The 20961-nt window shown below is 43.6% G+C and overlaps 1 protein-coding gene across 1 annotated transcript in view; it reads right to left on the bottom strand.

Moving 5' to 3' along the window:
* LOC120542670 (lysine-specific demethylase 3B-like) overlaps window positions 1-19556 on the bottom strand; it is a gene marked incomplete at its 3' end in the record, with an annotated part of 65348 nt that extends 45792 nt beyond the window's left edge. The window contains exon 1 of the mRNA XM_039775275.1: window positions 19101-19556. Coding sequence (XP_039631209.1) covers window positions 19101-19277 — 177 coding nt within the window. The remainder of the gene's footprint in view (window positions 1-19100) is intronic.
* Window positions 19557-20961: the final 1405 nt, after the last annotated feature.

The following is a 20961-nucleotide window of genomic DNA, read 5'->3' on the forward strand; positions in this document are numbered from 1 at the left end:
TTCAGTTTCACCGCCATGAAGTCCGACTCACCTCTGTGTTCTGGCGAGACGCCATTATGAGACTAAGCAAAGTCGTATCTACACTATTGCCAGGGTAACTCTCAGGCCTGACATTTACACAAGACTCGCCCATACCGTCGCCCAAGTGACACTAGGCAGTAATGCTGTTGGCACTTTTACAGCCCAAGTACTCCTCAGGTCTTACACGAGACGCGTCTACACCTTTGCCCAAGTGGCACTTGGGACGAACACTTTCAGCACTGTTTTCACAGCCCGAGTGATGCTTGGGTCTAATGCTAAGGAGGTTAAGAAAAAGTCACTATTCAGTTATCAGAGGCGCTACAAAAAAGGAAAATGTGCGCAAGCTCAAACAGGAAGGACAGGTTTACATTTTGACGGCTTCATAGTTGCTCCACATTTCATTTAATAATATAATAATAAAACCGTTCTGCAGCAGCATATCAGTGGCCGGTTACTCACTTCACTGTTCTAAGTTCACAATCTTATTAAATCTTCAAAATGATAAACTGAAGCAGTTGTGTCATTACATACTGTGCTACACTAACACTGTATTCAATTCAAACAAGCATTATGCTTAAACAACATGCAATATAATATTAAAGTATAGGATATGCACGCCTCCCTGTGGAGGTTTTGCCAACACAACCAGCTGGAAGGAGACCCGGGGAAGGCCCAGGGCGCGGTAGGAGGATTACATCTCTCAGGTGGTCCGGGAACACCTTGGGCTTCCCACAGAACGAGTTGTCAAGTGTGCCTGGGAAAAGGACGCAAGGGCTTCACTGATAAGACTCTTACCCCACGACCCGGCTAAGCAGTGGAAAACGGATGGATGGATGAAATATTAAAGCAGTATGAGGCAAAACATTGTTAATTACCTTATGACGCAACAGATATTTCTGATAAAGACTGATTAATTCCAAAAATAGTACAGCAAATCTTCATACCTTGAATAACTTGTTTCTGTCCAATCTTACGGATGAACTCCTGCCGTCAAGCCGCCCTGCCTAGCTGTGTCCTAACAAATACTTCTGAAGGACAGTGCGACGACCCCAAGATTGGTGTTTCTTAACGTCTGGGTGACTGAGCCAATCTTCATCTTCAGATACAACCAATTAACTCGTGCTTTACTCTTCACTGCCCAACGTCTGCTAGAATGCCGTCACAACATTTCAATCAATACTTGAGGCAGTTTCAGCTACCTTTACATTATGAGGACGTCGCTACATTGGTGACAGCCTATAACAAGTTTGTATTGCTACAATAAAATAAGGTGCCACCTCATCTTGGTACTGGAGATTAATGAGACCAAGCCAACCAAAGGGGCCCTCATTTCTGATATCCTCACATATGTATGTATATATGTTCAGGTATTCTCATTGAGGTAATGCTAAGAGATTCTTATACTCATCAAAGAGCCAAGTTATAGATTTTTTTTCTTAGAAGACAATCAGGTGAAGGTGTGGAATTTCCTAGAGGCAAAAAAGTAAATAAATAAAAAGATGCAGAGAAATGAAAGGATGAGTGGTGTGGTGTTGAGAAAGAGGTTGGAGTGTAAATGACTAATGGAGCCAGTGCTCCGACATTGAGACTGAAGGGACAAGGCCAAGATCACGACGACGAAGACAAGGAGGGTCACATAAGGAGTCCGACTCTAAAATGTGCAAGACCATGAAAAGAGACAAAGGCACCTGCGGGCCAATGAAGGCAACGGCCATTAAACTGGCTGTTTTTGTCTTAACTCGTTTGCTTCACGTTCCCCAGCCTAACTGCACATCTGAATTACATTTTTAACACCACCTTCTCACCGCTCTCTAGTGACATTATGCTAGATCTTGTCACTGTGAACGGTGTGTTCGATGTCATTCACCTTCTTGATTTACCTTCACCTCACCATATTCATGAAGCTCAGTGCAACTTCAAACCCTAACCACTTACATTCATTTTCCATAAAACAAAAACAAATGAGCAGCTTTGTCAGCAAACAATCAGCTCCGTCTGCGTCACATTTTACTCACATGAATAAGAAGGTCTTCCTTGCGCACTCATTTTTTTTATCTTAAGAGCAACTCCAATTATTGAGGCACAAGTGCGGCTTACTTATCACGTTTATGCTGACCAGTCAAGGTCCATCATGGCGTTAGCTCCAGCGCCCTGCCACCCAATACTGCATAAAACTAAAGGGCCGATGACAGTACAAATGAGTGGCAGTAGATCACCTCCTTAGCATTTACAGTTTGTAAAAAAAAAAAAAAAAATGTAAAAAGTGTTGCAGTCTTTGGCTTGAAAAATGACATTTTTATTACATCTCATCTTTCTACTATTAAAATGTGCAAAACACTAAAAGTACAAAGTGTAATAAAGACAAGTCATAAAAATGATCATTAATAATAATAACAACATTAAACAGCACATGTGCGTGTGACGTGAGCGTCACTTTCCGACTGATCAACATCCCTTTCAGTTTCACTGCCTGAAGACACATTCACCTCGTCGTCACTGCTGACAGGCGTTTCTTACGAGAAGCCATCATTAGGCGAGGAGACGCCGCGTCTACACCACTGCCTGGGTAACGCTGGGGTGTGACGCTTACACAAGCCATGCCCATACTGTTGCACGAGTACCACTCAGCAGTACCGCTGTGGCACTTGTAATCCTCGTGCCTTATGTGAGACGCATCACACCGCTGGTAGAGTGCCAATCAGGACCAACGCTTCTAGCTCGTTTTTTTACGGCTCAAGTGATGCAGGGGGCCTAACGCTAAGGAGGTTAATGAGTTCAGCTGTGAAGAAGTAAGCACAAAGTCAAATGTATTGTGACCTTAGGCAGTTCAGGTAGATCGCATTGTGTTCAAAAAATCTTTTATTAAATGTTAGTCTATCATATATCCTCCCTATTGATTGACATACAGGGTGCCCAGTCTGCCATCTCTTTTCTTCTAACACACTGGTCATCCCACATGCACGATCAAACGCACAAGCTACTGCAAAACTCTGGCTATCTAAGTGACCTAGTTAGCCTTCCAATTTATATCAACTAAAGAAAGGATTTTAAAAAAATTGTTGTCTCTGGGCTGGATGTGGAATTGGAAAAAGATTTAGTTTATCTCACAATGTCACAATCGAAGTGAGTTTGTCTGATCTGTCAATCTATCATTGCTATTCCAAAGAAGGAAAATGTGGAAAGGCACTTTGGAACTGTTCATAAAAACTACAAAACTGATGTCCTTCCAAGAAGCGATCTGAGAAAGAGAAAGGAGAGGGAACTAAAATCGCAGTTAGGCGGACAGCCGTCATTTTTCACTCGGCTGAATTCAAAAGCAAAGGCAGACACACCAAAGCATCGTTCCAGGTGAGCCACTCGATCATTAAGCATAAGAAGTCCTTCCAAGATGGAGAGATGATAAAAGAGGCCTTCGTTGAGACAGATGGTAGGGAGAAATTCCTGCTGAGATTTCAAGACCCCTGGCCAGAGATAAAGGAGTTTCTCCTCATCATTAAACATGCAGAATACAAGCAACTTAATAACGATCAATGGCACCTAGACTTGGCATTTTTTTTCCCAATCTGACCAACATGTTGAATGAGCTTAATTTATAGCTGCAAGGAAAAGAGAAAACCAATCTGGTCAGTATGATTAGCTCAGTTAATGCTTTCAAACGAAAAATACAACATCTGTCCTCAAAGCTGCAGCGCCTTGATTTGGGGAACATCGAAAACCTTGCGTCAGAGTTGGAGATGCAATGGAAGACGTGGGCGCAACTTGACAGCTTAGGCTACACAGAGCAGACTGAAAATTGTCTGTCTGACTTTGACAGACGGTTTCAAGACACAGATTTATTTGAGCCAATCGCTACACTTAAGTGCTATGCATTTAGGGAAGATGTTGAGGTGATTCACTCGCATCAGAAATTACACCACTGTTTCACCTAAAACTCCTCTACAGTGGAGGATGAGATTTAGACACTACAGGTGACATTCAGCTGAAATCTGGGGCTCTTGGACAGTTTTGGAACTTAAGACAGAGGAAAAGTACTCAGACATGAGGAAATGTGCTGCCTCCTTGACTGCATTATTCGGCTCTACTTATTTATGCGAGTCAGCCTCTCCCTACATGAAGATTATTAAATCCAAATACTGTAGTGACCATAAGTGTACTGAACTGTTACTGTGACATAAAGGTTATTCAGTTATGCAAGGTACGACAACATATATTTTATGTATAAAGTATACTCAGTGTGTATATATATATATATGTGTGTATATATGTATATGTATATATATACACACATATACACACATACACTCAGCAAAAAAAGAAACGTCCCTTTTTCAGGACTGTGTATTTCAACAATAATGTTTTAAAAATCCAAATAACTTTACAGATCTTCATTGTAAAGGGTTTAAACAATGTTTTCCACGCATGTTCAATTAACCCTAATCAATTAATTAACATGCACCTGTGGAATGGTCGTTAAGACCGCTTACAGAAAGTAGGCATTTAAGGTCACAGTTCTAAAAACGCAGGACACTAAAGAGACTTGTCTACCGACTGTGAAAGATGCCCAGGGTCCCTGCTCATCTGCGTGAATGTGCATTAGGCCTGCTGCAGGGAGGCATGAGGACTGCTGAATAAATTGCCATGTCCGCACTGTGAGACGCCTAAGACAGCGCTACAGGGAGACAGGAAGGACAGCTGATCATCCTCGCAGTGGAAGACCACGTGTAACACCACCTGCACAGGATCGGCACATCCGAATATCACACCTGCGTGACAGGTACAGGATGGCCACAACAACTGCCCGAGTCACACCAGGAACACACAATCCCTCCATCAGTGCTCAGACTGTCCGCAATAGGCTGAGAGAGGCTGGACTGAGGGCTTGTAGGTCTGTTGTAAGGCAGGTCCTTACCAGACATCACCAGCAACAACGCCGCCTATGGGCACAAACCCACCTTCGCTGGACCAGACAGGAGTGGCAAAAAGAGCTCTTCACTGATGAGTCACGGTTTTGTCTCACCAGGGGTGATGGACGGATTCGTGTTTATCGTCGAAGGAATGAGCGTTACACCGAGGCCTGTACCCTGGAGCGGGATCGATGGCTAGGGCCATTCCCCCCAGAAATGTCCAGGAACTTGCAGGTGCCTTGGTGGAAGAGTGGGGTAACATCTCACAGCAAGAACTGACAAATCTGGTTCAGTCCATGAGGAGGAGATGCACTGCAGTACTTCAAGCAGCTGGTGGCCACACCACATACTGACTGGTACTTTAGATTTTGAGCCTCCCTTCATTCAGGGACACATTGTGAGACATTTTTAGTTGATGTCTTATGGTGTTGACTCTTTTAGTGTTCATACAAATATTTACACATTAAGTTTACTGAAAGTAAAAACAGTTGAACGTCAGAGGACGTTTCTTTTTTTGCCGAGTATATATTTTAATGTAGGTTGATCATTTTAAAAGTAGCTCGCAAAGCTGAAAAAGTGTGGGCACCCCTGTCCATGAGTGACCAGATCCATCGTGGCTCCTCCACACCAACAATCGGTAGCGATTTTACAAGAGTGACCACCGTCCCCTTATGGCCATCAACAAGTAATGGTTCTTGAAGACACCAAGATGGGTAGGACTGGGCCTCAACGGGGGGGGAAAAAAAAAAGATTAAGAAAGCCCTGGCTGGACTAGAGGACTGCTGCAAATAAACTGCGATCGGAAAACAAATATACGAGCAAAGCCAGAATGTCAGATGACAGTCTGTTAAGCAGAAGCAATTCTATGAATTCTGTTTAAGACAAACACGTTTCTCAGAAGGTTTATGGCACTTAAGTGATAATTAGATTTGTTTTTTTCTAAACACAGACGTATATGTGGCTCTGCATGCAAAAGTCACTCACAAGTAACTAAACAGACAATAGCGCATTAAACAGGCAGCGTTTGAATTAATATCATCCGTCTCATTATAAAGAACAAATGTCTCTAAGAAAGGCTTTAAAAAACAAATATTAGGCCGTCTCCACACCACAAAAGTAATAAGTGACCATTAATGCCATGGATATTTTACTATTTTGATTAATAACACAATGGCAGGCATATTTTTTAATTTGTTTAGGTACAGTACCTCCATTTAGCAGGGAACTGCTTAAACATTATTATTGTGAAACTTTTACTTGCTCGGCTAGTTAAACGCTTAAACCGCCAGAACCAGCTATAGTCAGATCCCAATGCAATTTGCCAGCACACCGGAGCGGAGCAGTCCGGGCCTTACATTCGTTGAGCAGCCCCCTTGTGACCACTGGCACCACCTAGCCAATCAGCGTCACTGTCCCTGGGATTGAGTCGCTGCACTCAACTAGCCTGTGAGCGTCAGTGTTGGCCTCTGCGTGCAGCCAGTTCAAGAGCAGTTGGCCCAGTTGGTGATCTGCAGAATTTCCTCAATGGCATCACTGGCACCTTGAACATACCATAATAGATTTACAGTTCATCGGCAGTGTGTAAAATGATGAGTGTTACAGTAATTGTGATGCTCTTTCCATGAAAAAAATTCCACTTTTCCTTGGTGAATTGTGACGCTTCCTTAAAAAGTGCGGCAACATCCAGGGGTGTATTGACCCCCCAAGTATGTGGCAGTTTAAGAACTTTAAATTTAGTATATGAAATGATGTCTCTTATTTTAACAAGGTACAACACACTTGTTACAACCACAGTGACAAATAATTTTAATACAGTAAATAATTTAGTTATAGCACCATCAATCCTTTTTTTTTTTTTTTTTTACATTACGTTTAAAAAAACCTGCCATCACCACCAGTCAGAAATGTAAACCGTGTGAAAATACTAACTGGGAATGTTAATTTGGGGTCTGCTGAATTAAGAACACACAAGTTGTATGTGAATGTAAAATCAAAGCAGGCACGTAATGACCCTCTGGTTACTGGCACTGGAGATTTTGAGAAGTTAATGTTAAAGCCACCCAGTGAGGTGTCATCTGGAGTCCTGTGGGCACTTTTAATCTCCAGGATACAAAAAGGACATAGCGGCGTCAGAGAAGGTCCAGAGAAGAGCAACTCGGCTGATTCAGGGCTACAGGGGATGAACTATGAAGAAAGATTCAAACAGCTGAGCCTTTACAGAGATGAAGAGGAGACCTGACTGAGTGTTTAAAATGATGAAGGAATGAGTCCAGTGGACCGAGACGGTGACTTTAAAACGAGTTCAACAAGAACACAGGGGGGACACATTTAGAAACTTGTGAAGAGTAAACTTCACGTAAACATTAGAAAGTTTTTCTTTAACGGAGAACACCGACCAAGTAGTGTGGTAGACAGTCAGACTTTAGACTGCTTGCACAACATTTACACATCATCCTAAATAAGACACGGCAACACTGGAGCACAGTCTTTACTTTAAATGTCACATCACACTCACCAACCGCCAAGCAGAGCCTATGACCAAAGCACTGGCGTCTGCATCAGTCACTGACAGCAACGGTGTTCAAGATGGCTGCACCATTTTCCAAACTTGCTGCTGCTGCTTCTTCTGCAAGCCCCATAAGGACTGAGCGACTCTCCGACCTTGAGCAGTGGCATCCAAGTATTCAGTGTGCAAGAATCTGTTTCCGGTCTGAATTCATCACCAATGTAATGTGGATGGTTATGTTCAATCTTGTTTCCAAAATTTTAGTTAACCACAAGAGTTGCAATTAGTGCTGCTTGTTTCCGACCCATTTCAATTTCCATTGAACATCTCTCCTCTCTCTATATATTTTATATATATACAGTCATGTGAAAACATTAGGACACCCTTTGAAAGCATGTGGTTTTTTGTAACATTTTTAATAAATGGTTATTTCATCTCCGTTTCAACAATACAGAGAGATTAAAGTAATCCAACTAAACAAAGAAAACTGAAGAAAAGTCTTTTCAAGATCTTCTGTAAATGTCATTCTACAAAAATGCCTATTCTAACTGAGGAAAAAGATAGGACACCCTCACATGTATTCCCTCTTAAATTGGCTCAGATCTCACACAGGTATATCACACCAGGTGCACATAATTAGTAGATCGTTACTCTGCATGTTGAATGAGGCTTGCCCTATTTAAACCTCAGACATTTAGTTTGGTGTGCTCCTGACTGTTGAAGTGAGAGTGAGCACCATGGTGAGAACAAAAGAGCTGTCAGAGGACTTCAGAAAAAAGATTGTAGCAGCCTATGAGTCTGGGAAGGGATTTAAAAAGATCTCAAAAGATTTTGAAATCAGCCATTCCACTGTCCGGAAGATAGTCTACAAGTGGAGGGCTTTCAAAACAACTGCCAACATGCCCAGGACTGGTCGCCCCAGCAAGTTCACCCCAAGAGCAGACCGCAAGATGCTAAAAGAGGTCTCCAAAAACCCTAAAGTGTCATCTCGAGAACTACAGCAGGCTCTGGCTACTGTTGATGTAGAAGTACATGCCTCTACAATCAGAAAGAGACTGTACAAGTTTAACTTGCATGGGAGGTGTGCAAGGAGGAAACCTTTGCTTTCCAAGAGAAACATCGAGGCCAGACTGACATTTGCCAGAGATAAAGTTGACAAAGACCAGGACTTCTGGAATAATGTTCTTTGGACAGATGAGTCCAAAATTGAATTATTTGGACACAACAGCAGAGGACATGTTTGGCGTAAACCAAACACAGCATTCCAAGAAAAGAACCTCATACCAACTGTGAAGCATGGAGGTGGAAGTGTCATGGTTTGGGGCTGCTTTGCTGCAGCAGGACCTGGTCAGCTCACCATCATAGAATCCACGATGAATTCTACTGTGTATCAGAAGGTGCTTGAAGAACATGTGAGACCATCAGTTAGAAAATTAAAGCTGAAGCGGAACTGGACCATGCAACATGACAATGACCCAAAACATACTAGTAAATCAACCAAAGATTGGCTGAAAAGAAGAAATGGAGAGTCCTGGAATGGCCAAGTCAAAGTCCAGATTTGAATCCCATTGAGATGCTGTGGGGTGACTTGAAAAGGGCTGTACGTGCAAGAAACCCCTCAAACATCTCACAGCTGAAAAAGTTCTGCATTGAGGAGTGGGGTAAAATTTCCTCAGACCGATGTCGAAGACTGGTAGATGGCTACAAGAACCGTCTCACTGCAGTTATTTCAGCCAAAGGAGGTAACACTCGCTATTAGGGGCAAGGGTGTCCTATCTTTTTCCTCAGTTAGAATAGGCATTTTTGTAGAATGACATTTACAGAAGATCTTGAAAAGACTTTTCTTCAGTTTTCTTTGTTTAGTTGGATTACTTTAATCTCTCTGTATTGTTGAAACGGAGATGAAATAACCATTTATTAAAAATGTTACAAAAAACCACATGCTTTCAAAGGGTGTCCTAATGTTTTCACATGACTGTATATATATATATATGTATATGTATATGTATAAATAAATAAAATCCAACGTCAGTCTGTATGTCTGTCCACTTTTCACGAGAGAACTACTTCACAGATTTAGATTGCCATTATTTCCTAGAATTTGCTTGAACATTCTGGTTGATTTTGTGACTTCAATCATCGTGCTAAGAATCATAGTATAATATAGCATATAGTAAAATATAATATATATAATTATATAATACACACTATATAGCAGGAGTGACACATTCACGCTAATCCGAGAGAGAGGCAGTCCACCTCTGCGTTTCCGAGAGTAACTCGCCTCCGCTTAGCTAACGATACCTTTTTGTTTCGTGATTTTTAAAGTTTGTCCTGTTTCACTACTATGCCAGCGGAGCCGTGGGAAACAGCTAGCATGAAATAAACTGAACGCAATGCAACTTCAGAAGAAATGCAGGAGGAGATGGCGTGTTTTACCCTGGAACTTGTTACTTTATAAAACTTTTAAGAAAATAAAAGAGTCATGTCTGCTGTTAACTGGCTTTGCTTTCAGTGGCCTGCCGGATACACCACACGTAACTGTCAGCTGTGTCGCAGACCTAACGTTACTGGGACTTGGTGCTGCTTAGTTAGCTTTCATTCACACACTAGAAGATGTGGTTGACATTTAGATGGCTCAATAAATGTGTAAGTGTAGTACTGTACTGTCAAAGTTTCTATAGTATGCATTTTGATCAAATATTACAAACTAATAATCTCAAATTAGTCGATTCTCTTCATTTTGGTACTAAAACATGTAAAAAGCGTTACAGTAATCTTAGTTCAGTATTACTTACAACTCTCTTAGGGCCCATGTGTTCTGCATGATCTTCTTATATAATAATACGCTACAGTGGCTGTCTGTTTATCTGTCCAGAATTGTAAATCACCTGTCGCTCGCAAACCATTTGAACTACTGATCTGAAATTTGGTACACATATACCACGTGACGTCTACTGTTCGCTTTCGCAGTGATGATCGACCTCCAAGGTTATTCTACTTTTTATTTTATTGTAGAATCAACTCTCGGCAGCAAGTGGCAGTGCAGCACATGCGTACGGGCACCATTCTCATCCCTACCACCTTCGCCGTCACTTCCTCTACCTCTTCATATCTTAAATCATTTAAGACTTTAGTGCCAAATTAAGAAAAACGTACTAAGTAATTGCAACACAAACACAGACTTGTTTAGTTTTAACTCAAAAAGAAGAGAAGAAGCGGGCCGCTAGGGTGGAGAAAGGAAGAGCTGCTGAGGTAGGAACAAGCGCATCAACCTCTGAGCAAAGGAATGATAAACGTACAGAGAAAGGAGGAGGACGAAAACTACAAGTCAAGTGGATTCACTGCACGTTATCGTTCTAGCAGTGCGTCATTACTGGTCCTCTACAATTAGTCATATGATGCAAGAGCCTCTGATTCTCCAATGTGCTCACACTTAGAAAATGTTTCTGAATGGTTACAATACTCTCTTGCTGTAACTGGTAAACCTCACTCACTGACCGAGCAGGAGTACGACATGCAATGCAGTAATCGCCATTTTTGGTAACTAGCGTATCACTGCACCTGAAATTGTAACCGCATTCATTTGTGAAGCCCTACTGGCTAGTGCTCTTTTATCACAAAGATATTTCCAGTCTTTTAAAAATCTTCCATTACCGAGTCTGGATTTCTTTACCACTTATGTCCTAGATGTGCGATTTCATGACACACATAATTTTCCATTAGATGTCCACAGAGTTAAAAGTTCAATGTACGCTGATGCTGCTTCTAGAGTTAGGCTGTGATTTTTCTTGTTTGCACCCACAAGCCAACATTTACTTTACTGACACAATCCAGTATAAAGTACGAGATGGCACTAAGTCACCTTGCTGAACCTTAAGCTGGGTGTGTGTGTGTGTGTGTGTGTTTGGGCAGAACGTGCACTGAGCTCCTTTCAAAAATGAATGGCCATAAAGGCAATGCACTTCCAAAGACTCCTGTGTTCTACACAGAACTCCAAGCAGACAATTTATCAAATTCAAATCCACCCCTTTCAGAGAGGACAAGCTGGATATCTACTTGGGGGTCTTTGAGGGGACACTAAAAGACAAGTGACTTGATTGTGGCCGAATTATTTCACCCAACTGCACGACCTCGACCATCTGCAACAAGAAGCTTGCTGCGTGGCAGTCAATTAAAATGCCAGGTGCTCCTAGGAAAGCCGTCATTTACAAAGAGCTCGAACTAAAAAAATCTGAGCGATATCTGAACATTTTGTTATTTTCTTAGGCCATTAACTTCACAGCTATTTTGAGCTACAGCCTTGTATCTTATTACTGGGCGATTTTGAATGTCTTCCCACAGGCCAGCTCCCTTGCCTCTCTAAGTGCACTGCTCTTTACATGAACTCTGCCCAAGTTACTTGGCATAAGCACACAAAAAAGTCATGTCAACGATCAGTAACAGCCTTCCGTACTACGTGCCCAAAGAGTACCTGGCCATGCCAGACTGGCCCGTGTGCGAGTGTCTCACTTTGCCTCTACGACTCCCATAGGCCTCGACAAATTCATTCCATTTGAAGGTTTGTCCTTCATGTGTGTGCTGGTGCCTTAGTGGAGGACCACAGCAGATGCAGGCGTTTGTTTCAACCACTTCTTGACATTAACTGGGACACCTATTTTAATTTAAGATATCAGCATGTCGAGATTTCCAACAGTTTATCATGTCAACCCAGAAACGCAAAACAGAGCCGACTTGCTTTTAAAGGAATTTAAAAAGTTTGACTAAGCTATCCTGATCTCTTTTTATTTTATAATCAGTTGTGTGCAGATCATCACAGAAGCAGAAATGACAATGAAGCAGCCACTCCTGTCACTTGTTCTTTGTTAACGGACACTATTGGGACAGAAGGAGTCCACCCCACCCAGAGATGTATCCAAAATAACAAGAACATTAACTGCTTAAATAAAACTGACATTGCAAAATAAACGACAGCAAAAACTCTGGAATCTGGAACATTTAATCATATCATGTCTATAAAAAGTGAAGTATTATTGTGCCATTCTATAATAACAAAAACAGAGGACTGAAGCAGTAAATAAGAGTATGCAATTCTTAATTAAAACAGGGTTTAAAATTAAAAGCAGGTGGCGATTGAAACAAAAAACCTGCACACGCCGATCTGAGTAGCCAGCTGGGCTCTGACACGCGTGTTAAACTACAAACAATTACTACATCGACATAAAAGAACACAACTAAGTACTTAAAATAAATAACATTAAGCCACGACTTTAATAAAAAAACACAAAAGACACCTAACAGCAAAAAGCCGGCCCCCTAAATAATATTTAAATCTGTAACTTCGCTCAAACTCAACTCCAACATCCTCAGCAGAACAGCCAGCAGATCTCATCAAGCTCTGAAACTTTCCCATTGGATTTCTTCTTTTAAACATTGCGGTTCTTCAGGTTATGGCACTCTTCTCTCTTTTTTAACTGCACTATACACAGCTCCTCTGTAATCAAGTGAACTGGGAAGGACGAGACATAATAAACAAACTGTCTTCCCAATTTAAAAGCTGCACACGATTCAGATACACAAGACAGAACACGCAAGAGGCTTTCCAAATTTCAAAGATGGACACTTTGTGCTTGAAGCAACATTAAACATTCAACAGTTTCGATCTAAAAACAATGCTGACCCGTGTAGAAAGTCAGATGACAGGCAGTAGGAAGGACTTCCCTGGACCTCCAAGTGCAGCTCTACAAGGGGTTTAGGGGGTCCTTATTGTCCTGTGTACAGAGTGAGGCGAATGAGCGGAGTTTTGACTTCCTTCACGGTCATTTTCTAGGGAGTAGCTAACCATTCGTCCACTTTCTGAAGCAGCATGGTCTACAGATCACAGGGAGATGGAGCCAACTCCTGCAGCAGACGACTCAAGGCAAAGAAACCACTAGAGAATATGCCAGTCTGCCACAGGCTAAATTGAGGTGACAAATAAAACATCTATTCTCATGTACTGCCAAGATTTGTTTGTGTAAATAACTGATGTTCAATAATTTAATTTAAAAACATTACACCTGCAAAAGTGTAACCGCTGAGAAACTACTTTTAATAAAGAGCACCACTGCAAAATAAACTGAGAGACAAACAAATCAAAACAGAAAGAAAGTGCAAACATCTGATTTGACAGCAATTTGTCTTCAAACCCACTTTTGTTTTAATTTAACTCATGGCCTAACAGGTTGGCGAGCTGGCACTGGTATAGCATGTTGCCACACACACCACACAACGAAACAGCTCAGGATTCTGGTTCACAACCCCACAGGCAACCATGCAGTCCAGTGCACCCTCAGAAATTCCCAGGTATCTGCCACAGCCAAATGAGGTATGGGTGTCCCCTTGGCCTGGTCCAGCCGCTTGGGTCCTCAACAATGACAATCCTGTGAGCCAGATCACCCTCGGCGAATCTCGCCACTTGGCCGTAGTGCCGTAACTGACACTCCCTCACAATGCAGGTCGTGTGCCTCATTTGGGACTCATTTGTGAGCAACACAAAGTCAAACCAGCGGGACCCAAGGACCCTCTGAAGAGACACACAAGAAGGAGTCCAGTCTTCATCTCAGGTCACTGGATAGCGTCCAGAACGCTAAAGACTTGGACCTCTGTCCTTCTGCAGAGACATCGGGAGGGAGTGCCACACACCCCTGTCCAGTAACAGATGTCAATATTAATAAATTAACATGAATTTAAAAAAAAAAAAAAATGTCCATGGAGGGGTCTGCTTTGAATGGGAAGCACTTGATGAGAGGTAAACTCTATGGACAGGACTGGATCATAGCTCAGCTGGCTAGACATCTCAAGATTTTTACATGGATGATACCCAGACGTACTGAAATTATGTGTTAAAAGGTCAGAGTTTCCTTTGCAAAAATAAAATCTGGATGGAATGTAACTCTTCAAAATGAAATGCAACAAAACCAAAATCCAGTTAACTGTCACTAAAGCTCAGTTTCAGAAAATGAGCTCCTTCTCAATCACTCGTGATGATGACAGACATCATCACACCTTCTTCCATAGGGAGTCTTGGTGTGTTTTTTTTTTTTGTTTGTTTAACTCCTCTCATTCTTATTCTACTCATATAAATCACATTAAAAATGATATGTCTGACTGTAACACCCTCCTTTTCAATCGAGCCACTACTTTTCTGACACTGAGGAACTTGTCCCTGCTTTTATCATACGCCACATCAACTGCTGTAACTCCCTAATGTGTTATCACAGCTCCAGCTGCACATCACATCCTTCCTGCTGTGCCTTCACTGGCTCTCCGTGTCTTACAGGATTAAATGTAAAACTTTCTAGGTATCTATTAAAATGTTCTAAGGCCTTACACCAAACTACAACAGCAACCTCCTCCGTTACTCTGCACCTGTCCACCGATTCTGGGCATCTCATTCGGCATCACAGGCTTAGCATGACATTCCTAAATTAATTAGATCAACTGAAACCTCGACTCAAACGTCTACAGTCTCATATTATGATTTTAAAAGATGGTACCGTTTAGCTGCAGCCGGTTGAGCGCTCATTATATTACAAAAATCATTTCCTATTTCACAATTAACACTATAAAACATGTAAATCATAAAATGATTATTCTATTTAAAGTTAAGAGAGAGAGGGACAGAGGTGAGGAGCAGCTGCTGATACAACGCATTGCTGCACCCACCACATGACAAACCGACTCAGGATCCCAGATTAGGACCCAAGTGCAGCCGTGCGACACCTCAGCACCACACCAGTTCAGATGGAATGCAACACTGGGAGGTCTTTTGTTTTTTTTTTTATGGTGGCTGTAGTGCCAGTTCTGCCACCAATCCCCATGTTTTCCCTGCAGGTTGGAAGGGCTAGGTACAGATTAACGTCACGCCCGGTCAAGCTGTATATTTTGTAAATAGTCAATCCTCATCATTTGTAGGGATTACGTTCCTAGGAAATGATGCGAAAGTTGAAGTCATGAATGTTAATACATAAAAACTGAAGGGAAGCACACAACCAACAACAGCTAAACTGCTAAATTAAAGTCACACTTTGAAAACACACCAACAGAACATCAGATCTCCTGCTGGCTCTCTCGACTGCTATGGACTGATATGGTGATGTGTGAGGAATGAAAGGATAGAAATGAAAATGAAGAACCAACAGAGGGCTGAATTCAAAGACACCTCGAAAATCAAAGGGAACAAATGATGTGGCAGGCAGGCGAGTCCATTTTGCCAAAGTCACACTCAGTGGTTTGTATGGCCCCCACGTGCTGGTACACATGCCTGACAACGTCCTAGTGAGACGACAGATGGTGTCCTGGGGGATCTCCTCCCAGATCTGGACCAGGGCATCACTGAGCTCCTGGACAGGCTAAGGTGTCTGATGGACCGAAACATAATGTCCCACCCAGAGGTGTGCTATTGGAATTGAGGTATTGGGGGACTGAGGATTCTGGTATTCTATGGCAAATACCACCCGAGCTTCACGGGGCCCACTAGAGGACGTCGGGCCATCAGGCCACCCTGATGAACTCCGTTTCCGATTGTTTGGTCACACCAGTGGCCTGCCTGCCTGCCTGCCTGCTGGAGGTCATTTTGTAGGCTCTGCCAGTGCTCATCCTGTTCCTCTTTGCCCAAAGGACCAGATACCAGTGGGTCCTGCTGATGGGTTTAAGGACCTTCTACGAGGGGCCATGTTCAGCTCTCCTAGAGGAACTGCCTGTCTGTCTGTCTCCTGGAATCTCCTCCATACACTTGAGACTGTGCTGGGAGACACAGCAAACCTTCTGGCAATGACAGGCATGTATTGATGTGCCATCCGGGAGAAGTTGGACTACTGCTACCAGTAGTGACACTGACCGTAGCCAAATGCAACACGAGTGACAAAACAGTCCGACAAGATGTCAGCGGCCTCCACCTGTTAAACCATTCATTCCTGTTTTGGGGGTCGTCTCATCGTGGTCCCCCTAGTGCACCAAAGCAGCTGAAACTGATGAACGAGTCCCTCTGCTACTTCACTGAGCAGATCAATAGCCCACAAGTGTCGCTGACTTGATGCTATGCACAGATTCAAAAGGGTTCCTTTCATTTTGTTTGAGCAGTACATAATCATTTGTAAGAGACTGCTCAAAATACAATTTTCTTCATGGAATTCTCTAAAACAAAACACTATCGTTACCAATCTACACTTTTCACAAAACAGTAATCATGAACTAAGCCATAAAATGCAGTACAGAAAAACTCAATCAGTAACATACAAAAAAAAACTTTTTTCTCTCACTAGTCATACCCCAGAGTTCTGTGAGAACATTTAAAAACTGTATTCGCTGCTGTCAGAAGAGCCCGAGACTGGCGAGGGCTCAACATCACCTGTCCTGAACGGCTGCAGGATGGCATTGAAGATCGTGAAGGACGCACCGGCTTCAAATAATCAATTGGCGATGTCTGCTTTGTGCGCTGCTTGATCCCTAAGGGATTTGGTGTATGGGAGCACAGCACAGACGAGTTGATGTTTAACCTCTAGCCGGCTGGTCCATTTGTTATCCTGTTAACAAGAACTCCAGACTCACCTCAGGAGGATGTGAACTTCTCATTACAATGGCACAAAGTTTATCCAACACCTTTACCTTCTCACTAACTGCACGCTTGGGCTTAAAGCCCAAAGGACTTGTGCTACGCTTTTGGGGAATAACTGCAAAACACTATAAGCAAAACCATGCAAATATGCACTGAATGCATGGGGAGCTCGGGTGAACAAGACTTGTCAAAATCGGAAAGATCTCATGTGGCTTATTTAGTGTGGAGATACAGAGGGCCCAAGTTGCCCTTTTTACTTTCTCGTGTATCAAGTATAGGGAAAGTATCATAATCGTCTGAAGATATGATGTCGAGAGTTTGATGAATCTCAACGTTTTTAGACCTCCCCGAGTCCAAAAATACCTCTTTTGGAATTACATCTGTGTGTCTGTCTGTCTGTGTAAACACGATAACTTGAGTACGCTTTCACAGAGGTCAACCAAATTTTGCATACAAGTATTAGGTACAACACGTAGATTTCTATCAACTTTTGGGCTATTTCCATTAACCCATTTATTCAACTTTATGATAATTGTTCAATATATTATTAATTAGATTTGTTATTGATGGTTCTTTAATGTACATAATATAAAAACAGAATCATTGTCTTGCAGTTTACTCCTCAAATATCCATCCCCATATCAGAGCACATGAGAAAGTCGAGGGGAGAGCACTCCCAATTTTTAGCAAACCATAAATGTGACAACAGTGCCAACCATATCAGACGTTAGACTTCTAATACTAAAGAACACTCCATGCGTCTGGCAGTAACAGGTTAAATGTTCAGCCTCGTGAAACGTGGTCACATTTTAGCAGTGCTCATTTAAACTGTACCGTTTGGGTCACATGCCCCCTTCTCTCAAACACTGATGACAGCGTTTGGCACACTAGTTGTTGGGTACAAGAATAGCAGAATTTCAGAGAATTTTGCTTTTAAATCTGTTGATTTGATACAGATTAGACTCAGTATTAATGACCACCTCCCATTATGAAATTTCCACAAGCACCTACTGGGGAAACACAGCATGAACGAAAAGTGACACCTGCCGTTTTTGTCCTCGTCTCCTCCTTTCAGAGCGCGAGGCGGCATTTGTGGATATGCGGGAAGTTGAACATGCTGTTGATGCCTCCAACTTTCAGCCCTGCACGCCGTGGAACCTAAACTTGGAAAGTGAGCACCACCCGATGAGAAAGCCTCCATGTTCGTGGTGCTCACTTCCTTGTTGATGTGACGTCAGAGAAGCGCGTGTTGGCCACTCTGGGATCCCCAAGTCAAGCGCGCGGCGTTCACCACACAAGGCTGTCAGTTCAAGACCTGCCACGCAGTGGGCACGAAGGCACCGGTGGAGCACCTCACGATGGCGTGCACTTTACTCCTTCGACGTTGCCTTTTGTCATGCTGGTATAAACTCACTGGCGATCTGAAAGTGTGTTTGGGCTTTTCTAGTATTTAGTCTTGACAGCCACCAACCCCCCGGCGCACATATTTGTATTATGGCTACTGGGCTATAATGCTGGTCACATTAGGGACCTTGTCCAGCCGGGACGCCATGCCACCACTTCCACACATTTCCAGGCGCTGCCGGCGATGGCCCATTTCTGGAAGTCGCCACTAATGCTGACCACAAAGCCCCCCACCATTCCGAGCCAGGCGCACGTTTGGTCTCCGCGGGTAACCTGCCGTCCGCCTCGACTGCCCGTGTGTTTGTTTACATGTTCACCAGTCCGGAGCAGCCACTCGCCCGCCAGGTGCACGGGGCTCCAAGCACCCGCCCCCAGGCTATTGTCTTTGTCCGTTTCGCTCCCCTGGCTCGGCAGTCGATTTCTGCACGCTGTCTCACTAAACCCCCCACGACAAGGCCCCAGATCCACGGCTTTTCCTAACGAGCGCCGACCGCCAAAACAACCCGGCGACAAGTAGAAACCCGCAGGCTCGAGCGGCTAAGCAACTCCCTTCCCTGTCTTCGTCCTCTCCCTTGTTCAAATAATGAAGGGGAGCGCTCGTCGCCCTGCGCGGGTCACAAGCCCCAACGGAATCGGGGCTGGCAAAAGAAGAAGTGGGCCAACTTACGGACAAAGCCGATGAGCCCGCAGCGTTCGCTCCGACCCCTTCCAAGCCGCGGACCGCCCGCACAGTACCGCGTAGCCATTCACGCTGCTGGTCACGGTCAGGCTCGGCGGATGAGCAGGCGGGATCCTTGAAGAGAAGCAGCACTCTTTTCCCGACCAAGCCGAGCGTCTCGTCCATCGCCGTAGTCCCGTGTGCGCCGACAATTCTACAGAAGGAGCTCCCGTCGCGCTTACAGGTTAGAGCGAGTCGGTCCGCGGCCTCCAACTGAATTAAGTTCGTGCAGTTGTGGTTATTGTTCGAGGCGCAGCAACCCCATTCGCTCCGCCATTATTCAGCCAACGCGCCCCCGCTGCTACTGCTGCAGTTCCGTGCTAAGGAGCAGCGCCCCTCCGCGGTCAGGCCGAGACTCGCCACTGCCGCGCTCATAGGGCGCCTGCGCGCGCACGCGCCGCAGCAGCACCGCCTCCTCGCCTTCAGTCTCCCCAGCATGGCGGTCGGTAAACAAAACTGGCGCGCCCGCGCACTCGCCGAACGCCGCCTCTTCGGCCGCCATTTTGTGTCGCTGACGAAAATGGCGTCTGCATGTCGGGACTCTCGTGGTGTTGATGGAAACGGCCTTTCCAGTTGAGCAGATGGGCTCGGAGTGCAGAATGCAGAATGCAGATGGCGCCTTGTAGGAGTTGCATGGAAGGTATTGAGTACAGAAGCCGATGATTGTTGGATGTTCTTTTCTGATTGGAGAAGTTAGAAACAAATTCTTGAGTCTTAAAGTACCAATGAAAATAAAAAGCAACCAGAGTGGTTGTATCATAGCGGCATACTGGCCAAAGGTTTGACAGCCGACTCAGTGACCGCTTCAGAGTTTGACGTATTGTCAGTTCCTCGGATGCTGTCGCCTTTAGGTACCCACTGAGCCAGAGTAAGGTGAAGGGGAGAATGAAGAAGAGCCGCTGGACGCTAACTGTCACGTTTCCTATTGGTATGATGGCTTGTCTTTTTTGTATAAAGGTGCCTTTTTGGCAGTTTTGTCTGTCTAACTGTGTGTTTCTCATTTTATTTATTTTGCATAGTAATTTACCATATACTCTTTTTCAGTGTGTTCTTTGATCCAGGAGTTATCGTAATTCTTTAAATTCTACTTATCAATTTCAAGATGGTAGAAAGCGGTCGGAAAGCGGTAGAAAGAACCAAGACTTCAACTAAGTTTGAAAGGAGAGCTGGGCCCATTTAGGACAACATGAATTTTTACCATAGTTAAATAAATATCGTAATAGCAATAATATTGTCATGGGTACCAAGTGCTGCAAAGTTCTTACTTTGTATGTCCAACCAACAGGTCTCCATAAATAAGAATGGATTACAATGCCAAACTTCAGACACAAATCAGCTAACCTGATGTCCTCCCTACTCCTTTCTCTATGCTTACTCAAAACTTTGTGCACAAAACCTGACAAGCTGCTTAACTTTGATGGCAATACTAAACTCAAGTCGACAGAATTATCACAGATGGACCTGGACAGAGTACAGACGTGGGCAAATTTATGAGAGGTGAAATTTAATATAAGTAAATATTAAGTACTGCCTGAATAAATATAAAATCATTTGTTGTTGCGTGTCGTATGTGCCTTCTCAGCGTTCTTCCTACACTTTTCTTCAGTATCCTCGTGTGTCTCGGTCTCTGTTTCCTGATGTTCCCTCTCTCAATCGCATTCCCATGAAGCGTTCTTTTTAAGACTCCGTCATTTTGGGGCACCTTGTTTGCCTTCTATCTGCATTTTGACTACAATCAATGGTAGAGGGGCCCCTCCATTACATTTGAACATTAGAACAATCCAGACGAAAAGAGGCCATTCAGCCCATC

Source organism: Polypterus senegalus, chromosome 13 (genome assembly GCF_016835505.1).
Source record: "Polypterus senegalus isolate Bchr_013 chromosome 13, ASM1683550v1, whole genome shotgun sequence".
NCBI classification, from domain to species: Eukaryota; Metazoa; Chordata; class Cladistia; order Polypteriformes; family Polypteridae; genus Polypterus; species Polypterus senegalus.